The sequence below is a fragment of the Bemisia tabaci genome, chromosome 1 (genome assembly GCF_918797505.1).
Source record: "Bemisia tabaci chromosome 1, PGI_BMITA_v3".
Taxonomy (NCBI): domain Eukaryota; kingdom Metazoa; phylum Arthropoda; class Insecta; order Hemiptera; family Aleyrodidae; genus Bemisia; species Bemisia tabaci.
The window spans coordinates 45,793,926-45,819,081 of NC_092793.1; the positions used below are offsets into that span (position 1 = coordinate 45,793,926).

Below are 25,156 nucleotides of genomic sequence, written 5' to 3' on the forward strand. Positions count from 1 at the left end.
CTCCTGTAAATTGCCGGTAAATAAATTAATATTTTGAAAATTATACAACACCAATCTAATAATGATGAAAACACATATTATCTCAATTACCAATTTTATTATCAAGAATAATTAAAAAAAATCACGCAAAGAACACAGGGAGGCTGTATAAGGCATAATAATTAGTGATTCGAACATAAAGAAAAAACATTGTTGAGAACTAACCGGTAAAATTCTTGATCATCATCTATGAGGGAACTGAGTACTGAGCAAACTAAGACATTTATAGATTCGTAGAGAAATTATTTTAATTCTTTGACTTTGAGGAACGTATTTACACATGCACTGATGCTAAATGCTAGGTACCCAACAAACACTTGAAAAAGAGAGGGTTAAAAAGTAAACATTTCTATGGGAAAACAGTGAGTTTTATCATGCTTAGAAGAAAGAAATAGTGTTCATGAGCAGATATTCTGATTCTGAAAGGAATGAAGCCTGTGTGACATTCCGTCACTATTAAGCCTTCAAGTACGCTCTGAATGACACTCTCCCTTTGAGTATGGTTTAAAGGTAAATGCTTCGTCTTCCAAAGCTCAACTGAATTCTGTGAAACAAAAATACATAAAGACTTTGACGACTCAGTACCCTCGGACTTTTTGCGCTCATCTAAATAAATTTACAAATGTAAGGAGCAATTTTACCAGGTTTCTACTTCAATGCTGGGTCAGAATTGCTTGTTTCCAACAAATTCAGAAGTTCAGTTCTCAATCCCTTGCTGAGGATGATCAGTTCATTACAAAACATTAGGACTGTACAATTAGTGAATTTTGAAAACGAAGCGAATAGCTAATAATTTTGGTTAACAACGCACCCCGTTCAGGTTGTTTCAGAAAGAATTACAGCAAATAGGTTATGGCAACCTCACCATTAGGCACAGGTGAATGCGCGTAAATGTAGCTATATAAGCCTTACAACGTTTCCGTACTTATAATTCCTCTGTTCCTAACAACCTGAATATTCATAAATGTTGGTTATTGCGCTAAGTCAGTCGGGTGGGTAATTCGCCCCGAATTTCTGTTGGTTATTCGATATTTCAAACCATCCGCACAGCCCTACAAAACATGAAAATGTACTCATAATAGAAGGAGAAAAGAACTATTTATATAACGCAAGAAAATTAAAACTAAAGATATATCAGTCCATACATCACAGTGAGAAAAACCCTTGTTCACACCACTTCATGATTCAAAATAGTGAGATACATACTATAGAAGTTCTTAGGTAAAACTGCAGGTGAGCCACTACTGATTAGTCCTTCAAGGAAATCGTAAAAAAAAAAACTCAAAAATGACTTTTTCTCCCTACAGAGTTAATGCATATTTACCTATTTTTACGTTAAAGACGGTTTCTTAAAAATTGCAGATGACTTTTGTCCAGGGGAAAAAAAAGGGGGAAAAAACCTTGATTGCTACGGTGCAATAAGTTGGCCGCAACATTGGTAATGCGAAAATTCATCCTTTCAAGGTTAACAGACACGATGCATTTAAACTAACTGCATCTAACAAAATAAAACAAGATCTGCAGGTTTCAGGATTTTGAATCTCATGACAGCAGGAGGAACAAGATTAAATTTGACTAAAACAGCCTAAAAATTTAAGTGAAAAATACATGATCCATCTTGGAAATAAATAGGCAATACAGAAAACTAGAATCACTTCAGTTGCTTATTCAATAAAACGATAATTTCTTTTTGTCAATAAACATTAGTTGACACAGTAAATTTAAAGCGTAATAGAAACAAAAAACAAAAATGACTTTTGAAATAATCACCCAAGGAAAATTCTTAGACACAATGAAAGACACTAAAACAATGTAGTGTCCAATTGTAACCATCTTGCAGTATCTGCAAGTCTCTGAAAATCTTACGGCGATGATAAACTTTTATACTTGAGCTGTGTAAAACTTAAAAAAATAGAGACAATGATTAGAGAAATAAATAGCTTAAGATGATAGAAACAATAATATGATTTAAACATTACAATGATACCTCAATTTATTCTATCTTGAGACTGAGGATCCTATAATTTAGTGGACTTATTTGCTGACCTTCTGAAAATCCTGTAAATTAAGGTTTTACTGTTTGTTTGTTTGTTGTTTTTTTTTTTTTTGTTATTTAAATTATGTACTATCAGAGCCGGATTTCTGAATTTTGAGTTCCTGGGCAAAGTCCAGGGTGCATACGGTATACTCCTCTGAATCATCACCTTCCTTGGTGAAAGTCTAGGGTAAATTCTTCTCCAGCAAGGAGTCTGGAGGAAAATAGTCTACTTGCAGAAAGATTGGGGGAGGGAAATTGATGGTTGTATCCCCCAGTGCCTAAGTACTTGACATGCATACCTACATACTTACTACTTACTCCCCTTAGGGGTTTGGGTGACTGCCTGGCAAACCTTGTAAAAAATTTAACCTAAATAAAACTCAGCTTTAAGCTAATGGCACTTAATGTGATTATTAGATTTTGGAGAAGAAGGATCTTTATTGCTAGAGATGAGAGGGAAGTGCAAAATTAAAATGAAACAAAAAATTCACAAAATCGGCATGGAAACTTAAATAAAGACTGTATTAAAATACTGCAAAGATGTTGCAAAAAAGAGCAAAAAATTTATCTTTGACAGTTAGCGTCTGCTTTAGAATAAATAAGATTTAGTAGTGAAGTTTGACCGATCGAATATATGATGGAGAAAAAAGAAAAAACCCTTTGTGGTGTGCCTTATATGCCTGAATGATGAATCCAGCTCTGACTGTGTCAAAATCAGACCATATTTTGTAATTTCCCTTACCATCATAATAGTCAAGGCAAAATTGATTTGTGTTTTTGGAAAATAATGTGTATTTTAAATCAAAAGAGTCTGAGATTTGATTATATTCGAGTAGATTTAGATTTTTATGCTGACAATATTACTGAGCAATTTTGTAGAGAGAATTCTTGTCCATAAAATGTCATTATCATTTTTTTGTACTATTACATGACTAGTTTTCAATTTTTGATAAAAAGATACAGTGTCTATACTTCATTACTTCATGATACCACAGAAAAGGTAATTTGAAAGAGTGTATGAAAGGCTGCTAAGCTTGGAGACAACGTGTCTTGGTTTGCTTTGTTGCAGATTTCCCACCATAATTCACTTTTTTCTAATACAGTTAGTTAATTTACTCAACATTATTTCTTGCAATTTTTGGTAAATTTTCTTCTCTTTGAAGAACATTTTTCAAACATTACTAGCAATAAACCAGTGAGGTTGGCTTCTTTTCCCTCAAAAGTTAAAATAAGAGGAGAAATTAAAAATATTCCGGCCAAGTTAGGTTGTTCCAGACTTTAGCCAGCAGTTCAACGGTAGGTTGTGCTGGTTAGCAAGTCAAGATGTGCTTCAAGTTATGTTTCCTCTGAAACAATAAGTTATTGAAAAATTTGACTCATCTTTACATTTTAATATTCTAAAGAGCTCCTAAAAACACTGTGAGTACTTAATACATACCTACAAACATGAAATTGGGCTAAGTTTTTTTTTGACGATGAATTGTTGTTGCAAAATAATTGGAGTAATTTGGTTGGCAAGTAGCACATCATCCTGCTCTTCTTAAGGTAGAGACCAGCAATCTACCTCAGAAACATATTTCTACATTCAATTCACTTTTTTCCTGGAGAGTAGAGAGTACAGCTTAGAGAACTTTGAAACTAGACCAAAGGCTATCCAAACCAGTGACGACCCATGCAGTCTCTGTTCCACTCAATCTGACACACCCAACACCACTGAAAGGCACAACGAGTGCACAGCATGTGCATACAACCTCCTATCAAAAAAGAAAAAAAGGAGTACAAATTAGGAAATGAAATTTCAACAAATGACTCAAAAATTGCAGGGGGCTCTCACTCGGAGGGTTTGCTGACAGTTAACTTTTCCATAAAGAAACAAATCGTTATGACACATTCTTGAAAGTTGGCTGAGTTCATTACTTTATCAGGTGTTTTTGACTTGTGTGTTCTACTTACTGATTTTTTTGGAAAAATCAGGACCAAAGACTAAAAAGTAAGTAGAACACACATTCTTGAAAATTTAATAGTCAATCTAATGAGATAGCGAGACATCCCCAGTTTCTAAAATAATAAGTATCCCTTTTGCATAAAGAAATATGTCAAGAAATCTGCAATATCAAACATCACTAAAGAAATTATTCAGAAAATTATGAAATTTGTAGAGACAAAAATATTTTTTGAATGGATATATAGCTCAAAAGGTTAGTTGAGTGCCTTACAGAATCGTGATTGAATGGTTAAAACTATGGGACAACGCAAAAGAAAAGAGATCAATATAAATGCTATGGATCCAAAGTTAATAGAGATATATTTTCTCAAGAAACGTTGTTGTCGGTGTCATCCACTGTCGTAGTCATAAATGCCATGGTTTGCTTCCTTTCACTTTAGAATAATTTGTCAGTGATGCATGGAGGTTGCTTTACCTGCATCACTGACAAAACCAAGGTAGAGCTAACCATGGTATGCAATATCATAGTGGAAATCTACAATCACAATGTTCCTCCATGAATGATATATTTCCACTAAATTTGCACATAGTAATTTGATGTTTTGAAAGGAAAATTGAAGCTTATGGACAATAAATTTTTACTCATCAGAAAAGACTTCTGATTAAATTAAATTACAAAGAAAACAACTGTACAACTTGTAAACTTGGAGAAATTTAATTTCAATCAAACGTTGAAGATACACTTTATTGTTTCCTGCTATTCTTCAAAACGCAACCATTTAAAAAACTGAATGAGATAACCCTTGCTGACCTATTAGTGCACATAAATTACTATTAAAATAAGAATTTTGCTTTCAAAAAACTTCTGCAGCAGAACTTACCATCGCGCTCTGTTGCAGTTCTGCATTTTGGACACGGTTTTGTAGTAACTTTGATTGCAACCTTACTTGCTTCATCCCATCTTGCCTGTACACATACAAGAGCATTGTTGTAAAAATGACAGCTATTTGTGAAAAATGTTGAATTTGTTTGAGTTCAAGAAAAGACAGGAGAATTGAAAAAGTACGGCAGTCATTGTGCAAAGATACATATTGATGGTCAGAGTGTGAAACCTCGTATCTCTGTTTGCGACTTGCAGACTTTGTCGTACTTTATTTTTTCTTCAGAAAACTAATGAACATAATTTTTTGAAAAAGTCCTTTATTTTACTTCGCTATGGGCAGAATATTCTGTATAAATTCCGAGCTATACACAAACAGCTAAAAAACAAATCAGGAGCCAAAATTTTGAAACAATGTAATGGTGATACATGGTTTTGCACTTTGGCCATCCATATTCAGCACCCTAGCTAGTGATTTTTTTTCAGCTGCTAAGTCTTTCCAGTCATTCTGTCACTGAAGCTAAAAAAAAAGCGAGAAAATTCAAGGGCAAAGACTAAACATTAAACATAATGCTCATGAGAAAAACAATCTTATCCATTGCTTAGTCAAAATCATCTAACGGTTCTAATTTTTTCTGCAGCCTTACAATTTGTTTGACTACTGCCGGCTTATAATTTCTTTGTATATTATTGAAAAAGAGGAGAGGATGACTGACAAACCTGAGAAACACATTCGGGATTAACAGCATACGATGAGGTGCCTGTTTTTTCTATCTCTTCCACAGTCTCACACTCTCCGATGTGATAACCTTGTAAGCAATTGCGGCAGAACACATACTGAAAATAGAAAAAAAATTAGACAGGCAAAGTAAGATTGAAGAAAAACAGTACATATTCACGAATAGAAAAAAATTGATATTGCTGTGGTAAATATTTAATTATTTCACTTGGATTTTTTACTTTCATAAAAAAAACAGGTTTTGTTGATTAAAGTTATAAAAATATCAGCCTAACGATTAAATCTGACATATCTAACTGACCATCTGCCATACATGATCTAACTCCTAAATTGATCTAAATTCATTAACTATGTGCAGAGTTGCCACAGAATTTAGGAAATGAAATTCCCTGGCACCACTTTGATTTCCCTGACAAATTTTGTCTAAATTTCTTGGCATTCGAGGGTATGCAGAACGACTATTTACAAAATTTAAAAATGGTGTTCATAAGCATTTGTTGTTCAAAACTTCATACAAATTCTAGACAGCACATAAAGGTAATTTAAGAATAGGTATTTTTTTTGACACTTTGGTCATTTTCACCGACATTTCCCTGTATTTTTAAATCACTGACATTGGAAAAAAGGAGCAAAATAGATGCAATTTTAAGAAGAGCTAGTCCATCTGATAGCTTTCTGTTTCTAAAAAGAGAGAGACAGAAGAACTGTTGCTGCAGATTGCAAAACAAAAGGTATACACTCACACCACAGCCTCCTGCACAGGTGATTCTGGTACAATCAGGTTCGACTAAAATCCCAGCACCGCAACCTGGCTGCGGACAAAGTACACCACCATTCTTTAAGACGTACTCCTCCATTCCAAACCTTTGATACATTGCATACTGATAAGCAGAGAGAAAAATAAAAAAAATGAAAAAATGATGTGAGAACAGACTGGCACAGAAAGCCTAATTTAGTCAAAACTGAAAGCATGGACTTTAAAAAGAGAGGTACTTTTGTCCTCTATTTAAATTTCATTTACCAAAGCTCTGCTGGGAATTCGACGAGAAATTTGAAAGCAGAGACTTTGCCGCTTAACTTGAATTTTCCCACTTATTTTGTGCTACCAGGCTAAGCAATGAAGACAAAAAGCTGCTTAAGTTGAGTTTTTTCAGTCGCTAAACAACACTTTGCGTAAAAGCACATTGATTCACAAGAACTTTTCAGCGAGTACTGCCAAGACATATGTAGGTTTTTACATAGTTGTACACAGGTTTGTTTGGAGCGGATCATTCAAACTTTGGGTCACAGGTGATTTTATGCCCTGTTGGGGGTAGTTGTACTTACGTGAGAAGTAACTTCCTCAATGCTGAAGTTTTGTTAATTTTTAACAGTTTTTAAATTCTTCAAGATGAGAAGAAAGCTGAAAACCCTCTAAAAATTTTGATGTAACTGCAATATTAGTCCGATTGAAATTATCTGAGCTACATTAATCTGCACAAGACATGTTCTGATAATAATTTCTGGGAGCCTTGAGAAAGAAAGACTCCCGGTGCGTTTGTCAGGACTTCAGTTTAATTAATATGGCAAAACAAGAAAAACAAAGGTTTTTCATTTTTTTTTTGGAAGACTTAGTTCCACTGAAAAAAGCTGATTCCTTCCAACAAATGACTGATTTCTTACTGATTTCTTCTCTTTGGCGAAGATAAAGTATTTACTTACAAGACAATGTCCAGCTACCAAACTATCGAAATAAGGAAAAGTATATTTTTTTTACTGATCATACATCTTCTTTGATTAAATCTGTTAATACACTACTACATGGTAACACTTTGGGCGCAGCTGTCAGGGCTGTTGTAGTGGCAATCCAGAAAACATTCTTTGTTCTCTTGTCACAACAGCTTGTTTCACGTCATCGCCCCGCGACCATATAATATGGTGTCAAGTATAAGGTCAATTTTAAGTTTTGATCCATGAGTTTTTAATGTTTTCTAGTAATAAATTACCTATAAAGTTTCAGTTTAATTTCCACTTTTATCATATGGACTACATTTTGCAATTTGGAGCTATAAAATCCGGCTCATCTGAAAAAACACTTATGTGCATAGGGAAAATAATGGTACATACACCGTTTTTAAACCGGACCAGAGCTTATAGCTCCTAATTGCAAAATGTAGTCCATATGATTATCATTTCATGAATTATAGTTTTGTGGTTGCGTTTTGACCATATAGAAGGCTTTCATAGAACAAGAGAAATGCTGAGTTGGTATTGCCATTGCTTGGTGACTGTTAAATAAAAAAATATATTAAAATAAACGATAAAGAGTGATAATGAGAAAGAACTACAAGTTCCTTACATGCTCATCATTTAACAAGTGAAAATGATGAATTTCTTTGATAAGTGAATCCTCACAGCCAGCAGGGCAGGGTAATGTATAGCCATGAGTCTCATCCATAGTGAATTGTCGCTCCCTTAAACGGGAAACACAATACAAGTTGAAGCATTCTAGGCATGTAACATGTCCAACGGAGCAGCTGAACACAAGAACTGGGTCACTGGAAAACAAAATTAGAAAAATTACTGTGTGTCGATCATTTTGAGAGGTGAATGTTAAAAATATTTACCAAGCACAATCAGAGAATGCTTACATAATGAAGAAGCATCCACAACAGAGGAACCTTGGTGCCTTCAAATTTCTTTGGGTTTTTTATTTATATTTTTTGAGCATTCCAATTAAGGAGCTTACGCTTTCTTTTGATAATTTGATGCTTGAAAAAATCATTACGTAAAAAAGAACAGTACAAAAAGAGAACACATAATTGCATTATCTACTGGTGGTAAAAATGTTTCAGGAGAACTTGTTTCAATTTGAGACGAAAAATCAGTACCTATTTGAGTTTTCAACAGAAAATACTAAGGGTAAGTTACAATCAATTTATTTAGTTCAGTTTTGTAAAAGTATCTGGATGGAGGCACTTTGAAACAATTATATTGAATGCAGAAGATGGTAAGAAAACTTTTGGCATTTCCTTGTAGCTACAATTATTGAACTGCTAACTTTGAACCACCATGACTTGCAATCAGTTCAACATTCTTTCTCCAAAATTTCCATGGAACATTCTAAAATACAATTGGAAAAATATTACTGGATTTTGAGTATTTGGATCTGAAATTCGCTTGTCAGTACGCAGCCACAAGTTATGCATTTATATGGTAGTTTATCGATCAAGCTTCCATTGATAAGTTGCATAACAAAGTGTTTGAGTAAAGTTTAAAAAAGAAATGGTCCTAAGGATGTTGGTATGAAATGGTGGCAACATCTTTTAAAGTATGAAGAAAAAAAAAATTGAGCCAATGGCCCACTGAACAAGGTTTCAACTTGAAAAAAAAAAAAAACGCATGTTTTCTTTTCAACAAATTATACATAGAAAACAATTCACACATGAGGTTCAAAAATGTAATCTTGAACGAGATATTGACTAACAAGTATTTTAAACACAGATCAAACGGAAGTTGAATTATTCAAATGATTTCATTTGCATTATTTTAATTTAACAAGTGTTTCCTGTAAACACTCAAAATAAAATGTTTTGGAATTGATTTGCAGACTTACCACTCTTCTGTCGCACCAGTGATAACTTTTACTGTTTCAGCTTTAGTTTGTTTAATTTTAGTTTTCATTTTAATCATACCTGATGATGACTATTAAAAAACCAAAATGGCCATGGTGACATAAGCTTTTAGTGACAACCAGTTGAAACTCATCAGGCAAAAAAGAAAGCACATGGTAACTTCCAGATTTTCCTTCACGCGATTCGTTTTCCTCGTGAAATTTTGAAGAGAAAACATGTTGTATACTGCTTTTAATCGGACCTTGTCTAAAGGCCCATTATGCAGTTTTGGAGGAGTGAATATAAAATCTAACCTGACATCTCCACAAGCCAGGCAAGGAACATGTTGTGAGTTGGGGCGAATGAGGTACAGGGGTACAGCTTGATCCATTTCACCTTGACTAGTATGCTCGGCACATTTGAAATAAAACTCCACCCAACTGATTGGTCCACTCTGGCAAAAAAATAGTACATGAATTACCAATTGATAGCACGATGTTGGTTAAAAATAATGAATCATAACCTTAAAGATCAGTAGAATAGAATTCTGATGAGAGGTGTAATACTATCTGGAGGCATACTGATAGCACTATTAGAATTGCCTGACTTAAGCCATGATTTTATTTAAATATATTATTTTTTATAGCGGGATATTAATTAATTTCAAGTCTCTGCAGAGATGAGTGGTTTAAGTGAATTTTTCAGCATGAGTGTTTAAACACTTCTAAAGAATCTTTGCACATTAGGCTATCATTAGACGATTATTCATTAAATTTACATTGATGTTAAATATTTTTGAAACAGGATGGATCTGTCAGTATTAAAGGGAGACATTTCCAACATATCCTAATTAGTCTTACATGACATAATAGTCTGTATTTGCTGTTTTTGGGGTAAACAAAGAGGTATAGTTTCAAATTAAAAATATATTAGTTTTAAGTATTATGAGAACATTTTTTTTGTCAAGTTTAGCCATCAATTATAAAGAAATAATCTCTGATTGAATTGTTGTGCACTCAAATAACAACTAAAAGATGACGGACAAAATTCAGCAGACTTTCAAAGACATCTGTTTTAACACCAAATCAATTACTAGATTTGGAAACCTCTGTTTGCAGCGTAATAGACTTCCAGTCATTCTTTTTTTTTTTTTTTTTTTTTTTTTAGGAAAAAACGGATTAACACAATTTCTTGAAAATGTTCATGAATTTTTTTTCTGTGCATGAAGAATAATTTGTAAAAATGTTGAGCAATAAAAGTGTCTCATTTTCCTTGGTAAAAATTTGATACTTAGAAGCAGGTATTTTAAAACACTGTGATCAAGATTCATAGCTTTCAAGTTCAAGTGACCATCAATATCACTGAAAAGTTGCGGCTCAGCAGTAAGGTGTAATTATCTGTTGATTCTTGGTTAAATCTTGTTAAAATTTTTACTCTTACTGCTGAGGCTTTTCTGTGGGACTGAAAATGAAGGGATGAAATCAAAATCTGATAAGAACTTACTGAACATGTCTCTTCCTCACAATGACCCGAGATTCTTTCGGACTCCAGGACATCAGCCCAGCTCTGAGGGTCACGATCGACAGTTATGGCACCACTCTTACAGTTGGCACATCTAACCCGCAATTTGCCTGTCCGCATGCCCTTGCATGGAGAAGCACAATAGACATAAAAATGGGCTTTCTCCGGGATGATTTTTTCATCATCATCAAGAGTGGTCTCTTCTTCTTCTGCTCTTTCGCTGATTTCACTTAGACTAAAATCGAGCAGGGTTTCACATAGTGGTTTGGATTCTGAAACAAGTTTCTTCCGTGATTTAACAGCATGAAGGATACTTTGCTGGCCCAAATCGCACTCCTAAAGAAAGAGAGAAAAACATTTCTGGGTAGTTAGTCAAATTAAAAAATGAGTTTTGCTTTAACTTACTAGAACCTGAATTTCTTTTAAAAATATCTTGCACCTGAGTCATCTATCATACCCTTTACATGAGAATTAATGGGAGTCTAGTAGATAGAAAAAAGCAGATCCACACGGTGATCGCCAAGTTTTTCAAGAGTTAAAATGTTAATTATCAGCCGGCAGGAATAAATGCCTAAATTAGCTTTTCAAAATGAGATAACAACAATTTTTCAAGTGTTTCTCCACCACGTTTTTCAAACCATGATAAGTAATGATGTAACTCAAAAGAATCAATCATAGCAAGGTCCATTATGTTGGGACAGAAAAAGTTCAAAATGCTTGTTGCTTTAAATACTGTGGTCAAGTAGTTATGGAAGCAATAAGATAGCTTAAAGATTCTGTCAAGAGCATCCTCGTCTTCATTCCTTTATCTTCGATGGTTACACCACATTAATTACCATGAGCAGAAATGATTGCCATGATATTCAGTCTCACCTCCAGAAGGACAGAGTCTGGTAATTCTTTGCCTGCAAAAATTATCTTCACTTCCTCTGGTTCCAGTCCAAGGCGAGGCGCAACAACTTCTTTGACATTCTTGATATCCCACTTCGGGTCCAAATCCACCGAAACAGTATTCCCGGTATTAGACTTTACATAAATACTAAGTGAGTTGGTTATTGAATTCCGACTGAACCAAATGAGGTGAAAGACACTCTGAAAGAAATCAAAAAGGATGCTGAGAAGGCTCATGGTACAGTCAATGAACGATTTAATACTATGTCAAAAAATAATTGATTGACGGTATGGTTTACACAGGTCGAAACATGTTATTTGTTATAACATGCTGATAGAACACACGACATGTTAGGAACATTTTAAACACACCAGCTCTAAATCTGGAGAGAAATTTGGGCAAAAACTAAAATCCATTCGCTAGCAAGGGCATGCGAGGGAAAGTTTGTAAACAAAACTTCATAACCTCCAAAATTCGAATTATGACGTCACAGTCCAATTTGACCAACATTATTTACAAGTTTCACTAATCTACAGTCCAAAAATTTTTTTCTTTTCAGATTTTCAAATAAGCTAGAAAATTTATAGATCGTTACTGTAATATTTTTCTCACCAATGAAGCTAATTTAAACGGACAATTTGCGACTAATTACTGTACTTACAACTTACGACTTACGACTATTAATAAGTTTTTCAGCGTTTTGGTGACTTAGGCATATCGTGTTGGCTAAGTGAATGCTTGCTGATAAGCACTGATAAGGACCTAACCTAACCTCATTTTACAACCAAAGACATAACCAAAAACGCAAAAAAACGTAACTCTGTAGTCTCGTTAGTTGAATAATTTGAAATATCTATTTTTCTCCAATGCCTCAATAACAATAGTTCCGAAACGTAGTGATTTATCTTGCTAAGTGTGCCGGAAACTTTTAATATTTGAGATCCTTCATAGTGTTGTCATGTGAAATCTAGTTCGCCTCGTCATGGCTAATGGCTTTTCGACAGTGAGCGATACTCTTTGGACCACCAGAACGTCATTTTTTTCGAGTTTAGGAAAATTAAATCAAGTTTTGTTAAAAAAATAGTATCGCTCCTTTTCAATTTCTGGAAATTTAATCTCTTCAAAATGAATATCCTACCGAAGAAAAGGTAAGACGTGCCATGATGGGTATTCGCATTCTAGAAACTATAAATCCTTATCATAAAGAAGATACCCAGTTGCTGCTCACAAGATAAGGAAGAGTTCAACTAGTTGCTCTGCATTTGTGTGACCCTTGCAGAATGACCGAGAGCATCACATTCTCTTATGAAATTGCTCTCCAAATTGCATCTCCACCTTATCTGCTCTCAGGACAGTACAAGAGGCTGATTCTAGTCTCTTCCTTTTCATGGCCAGCTTATTAGACAATGATTGTAGAAGGGTAAAACCAAAGGATTTCTCAGTCAATATTAAATATAACCGTTTGGCATCTCGATCAGTAAAATGTTAAATCCGAGAAATATCTCTGTTTAAGAGAAATGTTCTCTCGAAAAGTGTTCTATAATTCCATATGCAATTACCTCTATTTAACTATTTTTTAGTTTTCCCTTCTACTCAAACAACATCTAATAGTGAGCTTCAGCACTTTGATTCATGTTAAAAACATGCTGAAGTTTTCATTAGGTTACAAGTTTTCAACCTAACTTGTGAAGGTCCAAAGCCCACAGCCGCCCTCCTCTGTACATGCAAGAAATATTTTGAGCTACAGTTTTTTCTCTCTGATGATTTATCAATGGCATGAAGACAATGTGTGAATCGATCCCTGTATGAATTGAATTGACATATGCAATAACGTCCGTTGTCCAATACAGGGTTTTATAATTGCGGTGGGTTTCTTTGGTCCCACAACACTGATGAATAGGATCATACTCTTTTGTAAACGTTTAATTACACTTAGGGGATTATTTATAAAATTGTTCTACATCTCTAACATCTTATACCATCTTGTGTCATTAAGTTACAACAAAATTGTCCACTCAAATTCTGAAACACTGTCTTGAACATCGGACATTTTCGCATACGTCGATTCAATTGTGAGTGATAATATTGTTTCCACCCATGCTGACCAAACGAGTAAGCAAGAGCACTCATCAATCTCCCAGCAAAATGGTGGAGTTACTGTCAATTTTTAATCGTTCTGAGGAGCTGCAAGGGTGCAAAAATGCCTGATCTTGTAATTGGCACAGAGTATTTGAATCAAATTTCGGCTCTCATGGCAATTTTCACTAAATTGGACTTTATTTCTTCCATCATTCTAACGAAGTGGAGCTCATTGCATTTTTTTATTATTCAATGAGGTACTTTCTATGAAGCAAATTGATAAGCATACTTTGAGGTGTTTGATGTCAGATCGCAAAAAGCTATCGGACTGGTTGGGCTGTTTGAACATTTTGCATTACTGATGAACTGTATATTTATGATTTTAGATGGCACGTCCGCACCAAAGACAATATCGCAAGAGTCCGAAGAGATGAAGCTCAAGCAGCAGAAGAGGAAAGGGAGAAGTTAAGACGGATCCAACTTGCTGTAAGTTTACAAGAACCCATCAGAAAATATTTTTAGTGTATAGAAAGAACTAGCACCATAGCCACCAACTGCTCATGCCATAGAAAGATTACTCCAAAAACTACCACAAAGTGTGGCCTCAAACCTCCCTTGGTATTTGAAGCAGTGGCAAAATTTAAGTGAAAAAACTAAGGCAGAGCAAAATTCTGAAGTAATGAAAAGGTCACCAAATTCCACAGAGAATCGCCAAAAAAAAAAAACTGTTCTGAAACCAGCTTAAGAAATCTCTCTAGACGAATCTTTTAGACGAAGGGACTTTAGTTTTTTAGCCCTCCTTTTTTTAAGTTAAATTACCAAAGTTGTTTTCAGTGGTGTAAAAAATAATCAATTGAAGAACAGGTGTGTTTATAAATATGTTCAAACAGACAAAAAAATTTACCAATTAAAATTTGAGAAGAAAGACTCATCGAAAATAATGGTTACTTATTTTGCTTTTCAGGAAAAAGAGGCTAGAATTGAATTTTTGAAGAAGAAAGCCAGAGCACAGTATCATCATGAAGAAACCAAACTTGAGGAAGAGAAGGAAGTGAAAGTCACTGATGGAACAAGTGAGCCAGAACATGTGAATTTTTTCAAAGATATTGAAGAAGGGTTGGTAAAATTCACAGGGAAAAATGCTGAACATGATAAAGAAATTAAGGAAGAAAAAGAAAAGTATGAAAAACAGATTGGTTATCTGACATATCTTGGTCAAGATACAAACGAAGCAACGGGAAAAGTATCATGGTACAATAAAGCACCAGACTCTCATGAACAGTTATCGATAGAAGATGCCAATAATGAGTGTAGTTTAAAGGCTAAGTTATTCTTAGATCCATTAAAATCAATCAAAATTTATACCTCTCTAATGTCAAAAAGCCGGCCCAAAGCCAATTCTGTAATCCCTCCAAGCACAAGCAGTAATTTTTCTAATACTATCAGAGCCCCATCGCTTATACCTAGTGCTAAATCTATAAGCTCAAACTGTGTGGCAGTGAAAAGAAATGAGAGCTCTAGAAGAGAAATAGGTAAAGCCAAACTGAAGAAAAGGAAAAAAACAAAGCGCCGTGATAGTGATCGTGTAGATAACAAAAGCAGTAGTCATAGAAGTAGATCTCAATCTGAAAAAAGGCCTCAGCGAATGGACGATTCGTCTAGTGAACATAGTAGTGTATCTTTGACACATAGCTCTCGTAAAAAAAAGAAGAAGCATGAACAGAATTCTCATAACAGACATAAAAGTAAGAAAATTTGCAGCGCATCAGGATCAAAACGTAGTAAATCTGATTCAAATGGTCTATCAAAACGCAGGAAAAGTAAAAAAGTCTACAAAAATAAAAGATCTCAGAAATCTGATTCAAGTTCAAATTCCGATTCTGACTCATCTGCGTCTCATAGTTCCTCTTCTTCCTCTGATAGTTCTAGCACTTCCTGTTCACTAAGTGATTCCTCGACAAGTAGGGAAGGTGAAAAAATTAAAATTCATCCATCAAGTCAAGCAAGCGTGGATGAACTGCGTGCTCAAAGGCTTAAGAGGGAGGCTGAGGAAAAGATGAAGGCTCAAAAATTGTTGGCAAGACTAAGAGGTGAGGTGTTGCCAGAAGATAAACCAAGCCAACCAGTGCTTCAGCAAAAGTATAACTCTCAATTTAATCCTCACTTAGCTAAGCAAAATTATGCAGATGAAATTAAACGTTCCCGTCCAAAACGGTAATCAAGTATTCTATCTCTGACATAAACCAGCTACAAACTACATCTTCCTACCTAAAAATTAATTCTCTGCGAGATTTGGAGCTTTCAAGTGTCACAGATCCCAGATAAACTCAGTTGTCCCTTAAGAAGTTTGGAAGATCAGATTTTTTTTTTTGCTTGAAAAATTTAGCATAGCCTCTTCAATTTTCAAGCATTTTTTCTTACATGGTTTATGCCCAATTTTTAAGTCTGTTTATATTCTTAATTTTTGGGTTGGAATAGGGGAACTGATTGTGCATTTCAATCAGGTAAACAAGTTGTTTTGTTTCGATGTGCATTGAAACCCAGCCGTTAAAAAGCACCCAGAAAATTAGGTGTTGCTAAGATTCTTTGTTAGTATATTTTTTAATGTTTAAAAACTATGTTATTAATTTTTATGTTTCGGTAACACTTTATAATCCTGAGTTATTTTTCTTCTACCATGCTTAGTTTTTGGAGCCAAATACATTACATTGTATAAGAAGTCTGCGTTTTTATATGTTTTTACAATTTGAATTTTACAGTATGGAAAGTAATTTGGTCAAAGCCTTCTCTAGTAGAAGGGCAATATCATTTTCTGAATGATTTATGCATCTTTACAAAACTTCATTGGAACCATCGGTGAAGATAATCATGAATTGAAGAAACAGAATCAACCTATCTGTTGGAAGTATAATACAATTTTCCACCACAAACATGTGTTAGAATAATGCCTTCTTGCTGTAAAAAATTTGTCTCTTACTTAATTTTTATTCCACATAACAGTATAGTGGCACATATGACATAAAGAAAACGCCTACACTGAAACAGTTTCAGTTTTCTTCAGGAGAGCAAACAAGGTGATAAAAAATCACTTATATATATAGTAATAAGTATCACTGAAATGAAACATGTTTGTCTCTTTCTATCCAGTTAAACAATATTTCCACAAAATTATACTTAGCCTCTTTTTAATGTTTTACAAAAGCAATATCAACAGTGACACTCCCAAATCACGTATCATGATTTGTGACATTGCAGACTTCCTGTCATACTTCATTTTTTAAATGGAAAACTACTCAACAGCAATTTCTGAAAACTGACAGGATTTTCCTTTTATGTTTTTTTTTTTTTTTTTTTTACTACTTCAAATAGCCCACAAGGGCTAATCCCATGCTTCAAGTCCCATCCCCCCTCCGTCCCTACTGAACAACCAGTCCCAGGCAACCATTGTTTGAGACCATCAAACTCGGGTCGCCTGGCCGGGAATCGAACCCGGGACCTCCCGATCATAGAGCATGTGCAAGGAAAATTATGTGAAAACTTCATGGAATGATGCTGATTTTTTCTATTTTTAAAAATTAAATATGAGCGGAGGTTCTAAAACACTGCATACAAGGTACGTGGTTTGGGAGTTCACCGTCGACACAGTGTCTATAGGCACTACTATTAATAATTTAAGTGCAATTTTTGAAAGGATTGAGATATTAATGATTTCAAGTAAAACTAGTCCTAATTCATATTCTGTGAAGAACTTGTTCCCAAATTCCAATCTAAAGCATCAAAAAGGCAGTTTAAACTTTCTCTTCGCCACAAGAATCTATGTGATTTTGAGACTTCCAACATATATTTCTCAAAATAGCAAAAAGTGCATTAATGCGCCTTGTCCTCCAAGCCTAGCCTCTCAATACTCCCTAACTTTCGGGGAGAAGTTCCCGATGAAATTCGGGATTTCTTTCTCACGTTCTCTAGAAAAAACTAGATTTCTCTCCCGAGTTCGATAGACAAATTTTTGCAACTGAATTTTAATTCACTTTTAGGACCAAATCCTCGAACTACGCATTTTTTTTACAACCCAATCCATTGGTCCATTGAGCTCATCAAACTGTATCAGAACAAAATTCAAAATTTTTCGACCCACCTCCAGAAGTAGTTTAAGCAGAGGATGAGAATAAACAGTTCCACTGAAAACCTCTTTTCCGATGTATTTTCCAGAATTTTGGTGAATCAGAGGATGGAAAGGTGAACTAATAGAAATGCTGATTTTGTAACCATGCTCAACGTTTACTGGCCGTTGCTCTAAACTAGCGGCGCTTAGTGGGAAATCTGCGCGAGCAGTGGATATTAGATTTTCCCTTACTTTTGGAATTTTGGATGCGAGCTGGGTGACCTCTCCTCCTGCTGAAGAACGTAGCTAGATAACTTGAACCCTCGCTAAGTATTTCATTTAGATTCAATTTTTCCCGCCTTCCGGTCAACGAGAGCTCCACCAATCGCGTACTAACTGCACTCAACGCTGACTGGTCATTGCACAGTCTGCGAAAAATTAGCGGGAACCATCAGCCAATCAAAAACGATTCGCTCCTTTACCTGGAAAGCAGAAGTTACTACGCGAGTCACACCATGGTCACACCTCTTTATTTCTCTTTGCTTTGTGTTTTTACTGTTATTTGAGGTTAAGTTGCGTGTGGTTGAATCTGATAATCTGATAATAAGTATCTTTTCACTGTTTCACATTAATTTTCGTTCATCTTGTGTGAGCTTATCATCCGTTGTGCACTCAAAGAAGGCTATTCTCCGTGTTTTATATATTTTTTTAACTAATTTTGTACCATGCTCATCAATCCTTTTTTTCGAGCCCATGTGAGCAATTTGTCTACTGAGAGGCCTTAATCTTCGTAAAAGCTCTGGATCAACCCATTAGCCCATCCTTTCACGTGTACGTATCACTACTCCTTTTTTCACCAAAATACTAGCCAAGATTTTATATTTTGATTCTGAGATTCTCTGCCCTGAGATTCATCCGAAAGAGGACCTCCTATTACAGAAAAACTCACCTATTTAGAGTCGAATCCTTGGCTCCTCCAGCAATCAGGGACTATCATTCACTTGTTCAAGTTTTGAGATCCAACTACGTATAGGCAGTGGGAAGGTCAAGTGTAATGCACTGGTAATAGAAGAAGCCAAGCGTACGTCATATTGGCAGCGGTCAAGTGATGGCCGAGACATGAAGTGAACCTAATCAAGGTATGCAGTATCTGACCGTTTGGATTGGTCTGGGTGGGTCAGAACAATAATGCATCGCCACAGTCAACAAAATAACAATAAGAAATACTGAATAAGAAACTTAAGAAATATTATATTTAATCAATTTCCATTGCATTTTAATATTTCCATGTCTGACGCTCTCAAGTATCTTCCACTTACTATCTCTCTACACTTCTTTTAATCAAAAATCAGGAATTATTATTTTTCTAAAATGCTAAGCATTGAGCTTATCAATTAATCAACTTTAAAATTGTTGGGTTCATAGGTTGCTCCTGACTTTTTTTAAAAGTCTTGGCATCTTTTCCATGCAAATTCTAAACTTTCTGCTTCACGCTTTAAAATTTAATCTCAGCAGAGTAGGTAAGCACTTACCTCAGGAACTCAACTTCCATGAAATATTGTACTTAACAACTTTCCAGTATCAGGAGTAGGTGTGTTCATTAATATAAATTTTTCATTTAATTTTACAGTAAACATGGGTGATAATGATATGAAACAAATTGATCCATCAAAAGACAAATTACCAAAATCAGCAAGATTTTATATGCAACTGCTTGAACAGCAAAACGTCGAGCGCGCACGTCGGATTGCCTTGACACGTTACAAAAACCGAATTTTAGGGGCTGTCCTCGCTTCAACTGTACTTTCAATTTACGGATACACAATGTTTGCCACGAAACAAGAAACCTTCCTTGACGATTTTGAAGAGCCACTCTTGGTGATCGACGAACCTAAAAAGTGATAATTATCTCTTTCATATTTTATTGGTGTCGAACGCTTTTTTTTAATGACTATAATTGGTGTTAAAGATCTTTCTTATTGATTTTAGTACTTCTTTCGTTTTGATTTAATTAATCGGCAACATGGTTGGAAGTGCACAAATCTCAAGAGCTACCAGTTATGTTCGCCTACCCCCTTTGCCCTCCATCAAAGACCTCATCAGACTATATAAGCTGCGAGCTTTACGGCAGCTTTCTCAGAATTTCCTATTGGATGAACGCATAACCAACAAGCTTGTGAACCAAGCTGGGAGCATAAAAGGTGCAGAAGTGTGTGAAGTGGGACCAGGACCAGGATGCATCACCAGGTCAATTATCAGGAAAGGTGCAGAGAAAGTTATTCTCATTGAAAAGGATCTAAGATTCATGCCAACACTGAAGGTAAACTCATGTCAGTTATTATCGGATTTCTTTTCCAGTAATGTCAAATATCCTCAATTTTCCTCTGACTGTAAAAATTCTGAGTAGTGCCTTAGCTGTGAGGAATATTCCTGAAATACACTGATTTATATAGTGTTTTCTTTATCACATTCTCGTCAGTTTCGGCCAACAGACAGAAATGACATCCTCCAATCCAGATTTTTGTTTGATTTTTTTTTCTTTCAAAGTAAGTATCGTCTCATATGTGTTATTCCAAACTGGGTGTCTACAGGTATTGAGAACCAGCAATTGTCATGGAATTACATCAGGTCAGGGAATTTCATGAAAAAGACTGGAAATTTGAAATATCTTGAAGTATGAAATCTCACAAAACATCAGCATGAACCACACGATCAAAATGAGTCCCAGTTCGGTATAATAGCCAAAAGTCGTCAAACCAAAGTGTTTTTTTTTCTCTAACTTTTGTCATAAATATTCTTATTACTGTCTGAAAGGAAATGAAATCATTTTCATTTATTATTCATGTTTCAGCTGCTAGCAGAAGCTGCTCCTTGTGAAATAAAAATCCTCCATGGAGATGTGATGTCTTTCAACATGGAAAATTTATTTTCAGAAGAAAACCGCCGCAATTGGCTGGAAGAGCCGCCAAATATCCACATTATTGGAAATTTACCGTTCAATGTATCCACTCCACTCATCATCAGGTGGCTCAAAGACATATCTTATAGGTAAAATTTCCATATTGCATCCTGCATATTTTCAATCTAAAAGCCTGGCTTCAATGTTTATTTTTACTTTCTTGCTCCCCTAGGTTTTATTTCTTAAGCAATCAGTCCATAACTAGTCATATCATAAAGTTTAAGATTTAATATTTCCTAATGAAGGCAAAAGAATCTAAACGCCATGTGGTGAGTTTGACGGGAAGTTTGATGGGAAGTAATGCACCTTTTTAACTTTTTGTGAATGGTTAGAGATTTTCTTCGGTAAGCAATATAGGAATGGATTTCTGGCAAAGATCGGCTGGAATCTCGAGGAGAGAACATGTCAGGAATGAACCCGTCTGGGATATAATGGGCGATAAGGGGACAATTGTGCATGATGTCATGACCAAGCAGTAGGTATGGCATGAGCATGTGCAGAGGATGGCTGATACCAGGTTGCTGAAGAAGGTGTCGGAGTGGGTCCCTCTAGGTAGGCGTCAGAGAGGGCAACTAGCTGAACAGTGGATAGAGGACATCCGTCAAGAGATGGAGAGATGCCAGCTTCTGGAGGATCTTTACCATGACAGATTCCTGTGGCGGGCAGGCGTTGCAGAGCGCCCTAGCGTGCCGTAAAAGGTTCTTATCCATACAGGTAATACAGAAAGGAAAGGAGATGTCATCACCTTAAAAATGGTTTGCTATTTTCTAATTGAGTCGCTTGTTGGTAGGATACAATACTTTCAACAGAAGTTACTTCAGTTTTCTCATGGAATCTGTAAAATATACTCAAGCTCCAGTTTTTCAAACAGCCTCTCTGACTTCTCTTGACTTTAATATTTCAATGCTCTATGTATGATTGAACTCTTTTAAACTTTCCTTTTTCTCAGGCAAAACGCGTGGAACTATGGTCGAGTTCGTCTAACGCTGACTTTTCAAAAAGAATTTGCAGAAAGATGCGTGGCAAAAGTTGAATCACCTGAACGCTGTCGTTTGTCTGTAATGTGCCAAAACTGGTGCTCTGTATCCTATGGGCTCACTATTCCAGGTAAATTGCAATCATCCCCCTTTTGTACGGATCTCATAAAATTAGTTTTATGCATGGTGTTGGTGAAGTCATCCTGTGTTGAATCTTAAGTTTTTCATAATTTTTTTCTCCCCAATTAGTATGGGCTGCTTCCAGCAAACTAAGACACAGGTATTATGAAAGTTTACAAGATTAGTTTTAGGAGAGGGTAGGAGTCTCTTTTCTTTATTTCTTTGCAGCACCCCTCACAGACACGAAAGATCCATTTTCTGAACCTTTTTGTTAGAAATAGGGAGAAACAAGTCAGGAACAAAATACAAACAAATTTTATGTCCAAATCATCATCAAAAGGCATTATTTGGGTTTAAAACACATCAATTGTTTTTACAAAAGGCAGTAAGTGACTAGATTTGACCAAATAGAAGTTGAAAGGGGAAAAAAAATCCATTGATCCTGAGGATCAAGTACGTATTCTATGAGATAAGTGACTCGCAATGCACAGCAGGGGTGAAGAAAATGCCCTATCCCACACTCAGGTAAGGGTGTGAAAATGTTTAAGGGTCTAATGTTGACAGTCAAAGGCTGATATGAAGCCGAATCTGTAAGAACAGCGGATATCGAACATCTGCCACTGTTAAAGATAATGCCTTTTTAGAATTGGCCAACCTTCAGGAGTGTTGGTACGAAGTTTCAGACTTTTGGCATAACATCTCACTAAGATGTGAATAAAAAACCATGTTGAATCTACAAACAGCGGATGTCAGAATTTGTCGAAATAATAAATTTTGAGCTGCATAATTCACTAATGCCCATTAATCTCCTTGAGGATCGTGTAAATGAGCACATCACAATTGTAATAATAGTTACTAAGACCTATTGTATGTAGGTCTTTGGTAGATGACACCCTTTTCAATTTTTACCCTACTTTAACAGACTAGTAACATAATTTGTTCCTTTTTTTTATATTTGATCAGGTGCCGCTTTCTTACCTCGGCCGAAGGTTGATGTTAGTGTGGTTCGCTTCACACCCTTGAAATATCCATTGATTCCTCTCCCTTTCGAATTGATTGAAAAAGTTGTTAGAACTGTGTTTGCTGGAAAGAAAAAATACTGCATTAATGGAATAGGGTGAGTTATTCTCCTCATTTTTTAAACGCTTCAAATTTCTCAGGTTGTTTCGTAAAATCCTTACGAATAAGTAAATTTCCCAATTTTTTAAATCCCTTTGTGTTTTTCAAATTAAAAAATTTCCTGAATTCCAATTAAACGACGTCTTGCAATTAGAAACTACTATTTTTGGCTCATTTTAGCATCAATGTATGGGATATTCATTTGCCTGTGCAGGTACGTGATTTCATGGTTGAGCCAGAAACAGTTGTTTCTTATTGCAAAATGCAGTCCAAATTATCTGGTCCTTTCATCCATCACAGTTCAGCAGATTTGATTTTTTCCCCATGCAATGAAGACTGCTAGAATGTTGAATAGAATTTTTCAAATGTCCCTTGTCTTGATTGATTAATTTCTACCCTATTCTTCTTGTTTAACAAACTCATACTCAAAAATTTTTAATGAGAATTTTAAAATCCTCGGCCAGTTTCATTTCCATCAAATTGTTTTCTCTTCATCTTTCAGGAACTTATTCCCTCAACCGGTCCGTGAAAAGTTAGGAGAAGAAGTGATAAATCTAGCAGAAATTAAACCAGAATGCCGTCCTGTTGACTTAACTGTTCCTGAAATTGGGAGGATATGCTACGCATATAAAGAAATTTGTGATAGAAATCCAAAGCTTTACAAGTACAACCATCGTCAGGCAAAAGGAAAAGATGCGGACTTCCTTGAAGATCCTGACTCTGAAGTGGACTCGAGCAGTATAGAAGAAGAATTTGATACGTTAGTGGATGATAAGGAAACTGAGGAAGGAATTGAAAAAAATTAGTTTAATCAAATAAATAATAATCAAGGACATGAAGCGGATAGTGGTGGGATTGTAAGAACTATCTAGTCCTTGTTATTGAGTTGTAGACTTCTAGGTGTTAAGAACTCGCTTCTTTAATAAACTAAATCTCTGTGTAAAGTACTTTTCTTTCCTTTTCATTTCATGAAACGAGCAATTGCTTTGCTGAGCTTTTTTGCTGTTACCTCTTCATCTTATTTTTTAATTCAATAGCCTTAATTTGTCATTGAGTAGAGTTTGTCCATCAGCCATATCTATGGTGAAACTCCCAAACCATGTATCTCAGTAATGGAGAATTTGCGGGTGTGTGATATTTGATGAATTTAATATTTGATCGGAAACTACTGACTAAACTGAGCCGGTGAACATCCTTGGTTTCTAAATTGAACAATTCTTGGAGGAGATATGATCAAATGATCAAATCTGCTAAAATACATGTGTTTAAATAAGAAATGCCGCCAGATGAAATTACGAGGCATATATTTTCTCACTTTGAAATCTATTTTTCTACGCTTTCCCATTTCAGAAAATGTTTTAAAAGATACTGCTAACTTGACTCACTAAACGCTATCAGATGAAGCAATAAATTGCTTCAAAAGCAAAAATGCAAATTCTCCATTGGGACTCAGCAGACTTCCTGACATACTTTTTTTTTTCTTTAATAGGTAGATAGCTACTCATCATCAATTCTTATAAGTTTCGATGATTTTTCCTCTCAGTGCAAAAAAATTCTGAGGAAACTTCAAGGAATGTAGTTGCTTTGTTCTCAGTTAATAAAATTAAACAGGAGCGGAGATTTTCAAATACTGCAAACTATATAATTATGTGGTTTGGGAGTTTCATTGTTGATATGATAACTCTAAATTCTCCACCATTTGGTGAAGATGTACTATCGCCGAATTTAGTTTCGCGCAGAGTCTCTGGTAACTATTTTCCGACAGCGCGGCGCGTTGCCTGATAACGCTCTCATGAAGACGCGCTCGTTCCTCTGTGAGTGTCGCACAGTTTAAATTTGATTTGGAGCAGCCTATGCGCAAAACTAAATTTGGCAATAGTTCAGGGTTTCTCAGAGTTAAACAGTCCCGTTGTACGAGCAAGTTAAATGATTCAAAGTAAGACTCTTTCTATTTAAAAAAAATAATAAATATATAAATGAAAAAAAAAAAAAACCAGCAGAAGCTTTGCTACTGTGTTGAGAAACGCTGAATAAACAGTGGAAGGTTGCCAGACTTCTCGTGTTGAAATTTTCATTTTCAAGGAAATTTACAAGGATGTTTCCTTAAAATTTTCAGACACTTTAGATCGAATTTAGGATAAAATCCTCTGAAA

The 25,156-nt window shown here is 35.3% G+C and overlaps 4 protein-coding genes across 5 annotated transcripts; 3 read left to right on the forward strand and 1 right to left on the reverse strand.

Moving 5' to 3' along the window:
* Positions 1-77: 77 nt before the first annotated feature.
* park (E3 ubiquitin-protein ligase parkin) lies at positions 78-12,088 on the reverse strand. Of its 2 annotated transcripts, XR_011900058.1 has the most exons (10): positions 12,019-12,088; positions 11,629-11,847; positions 10,738-11,091; positions 9,549-9,688; positions 7,980-8,178; positions 6,385-6,522; positions 5,623-5,739; positions 4,904-4,988; positions 3,516-3,831; positions 78-1,091 (listed from the first exon to the last, which is right to left on the reverse strand). XR_011900058.1 is itself a non-coding variant. In XM_019054063.2 (9 exons), the coding sequence occupies exons 1-9, from the start codon at positions 12,061-12,063 to the stop codon at positions 3,728-3,730; spliced, it is 1,401 nt and encodes a 466-aa protein (XP_018909608.1). In that variant the 5' UTR covers positions 12,064-12,088; the 3' UTR covers positions 78-3,727. The 2 variants fall into 2 exon arrangements, 1 of the variants encoding a protein (XP_018909608.1); XM_019054063.2 differs by having other exon boundaries at positions 78-3,831.
* Positions 12,089-12,410: 322 nt separating this feature from the next.
* LOC109038846 (uncharacterized) lies at positions 12,411-16,445 on the forward strand. The gene is made up of 3 exons (XM_019054064.2): positions 12,411-12,795; positions 14,113-14,212; positions 14,691-16,445. The coding sequence occupies exons 1-3, from the start codon at positions 12,773-12,775 to the stop codon at positions 15,942-15,944; spliced, it is 1,377 nt and encodes a 458-aa protein (XP_018909609.2). The 5' UTR covers positions 12,411-12,772; the 3' UTR covers positions 15,945-16,445.
* A 1,911-nt stretch (positions 16,446-18,356) lies between these two features.
* On the forward strand, positions 18,357-19,730 carry Ccdc56 (Coiled-coil domain containing 56). Its single transcript, XM_019054066.2, has 2 exons — positions 18,357-18,659; positions 19,459-19,730. Exon 2 carries the CDS (start codon positions 19,464-19,466, stop codon positions 19,728-19,730), a length of 267 nt encoding a protein of 88 aa, XP_018909611.2. The 5' UTR covers positions 18,357-18,659; positions 19,459-19,463.
* Positions 19,731-19,851: 121 nt separating this feature from the next.
* mtTFB1 (mitochondrial transcription factor B1) lies at positions 19,852-23,950 on the forward strand. The gene is made up of 5 exons (XM_019054065.2): positions 19,852-20,148; positions 20,680-20,876; positions 21,737-21,894; positions 22,848-23,001; positions 23,506-23,950. The coding sequence occupies exons 1-5, from the start codon at positions 19,852-19,854 to the stop codon at positions 23,807-23,809; spliced, it is 1,110 nt and encodes a 369-aa protein (XP_018909610.2). The 3' UTR covers positions 23,810-23,950.
* The last annotated feature ends 1,206 nt before the right edge of the window (positions 23,951-25,156 follow it).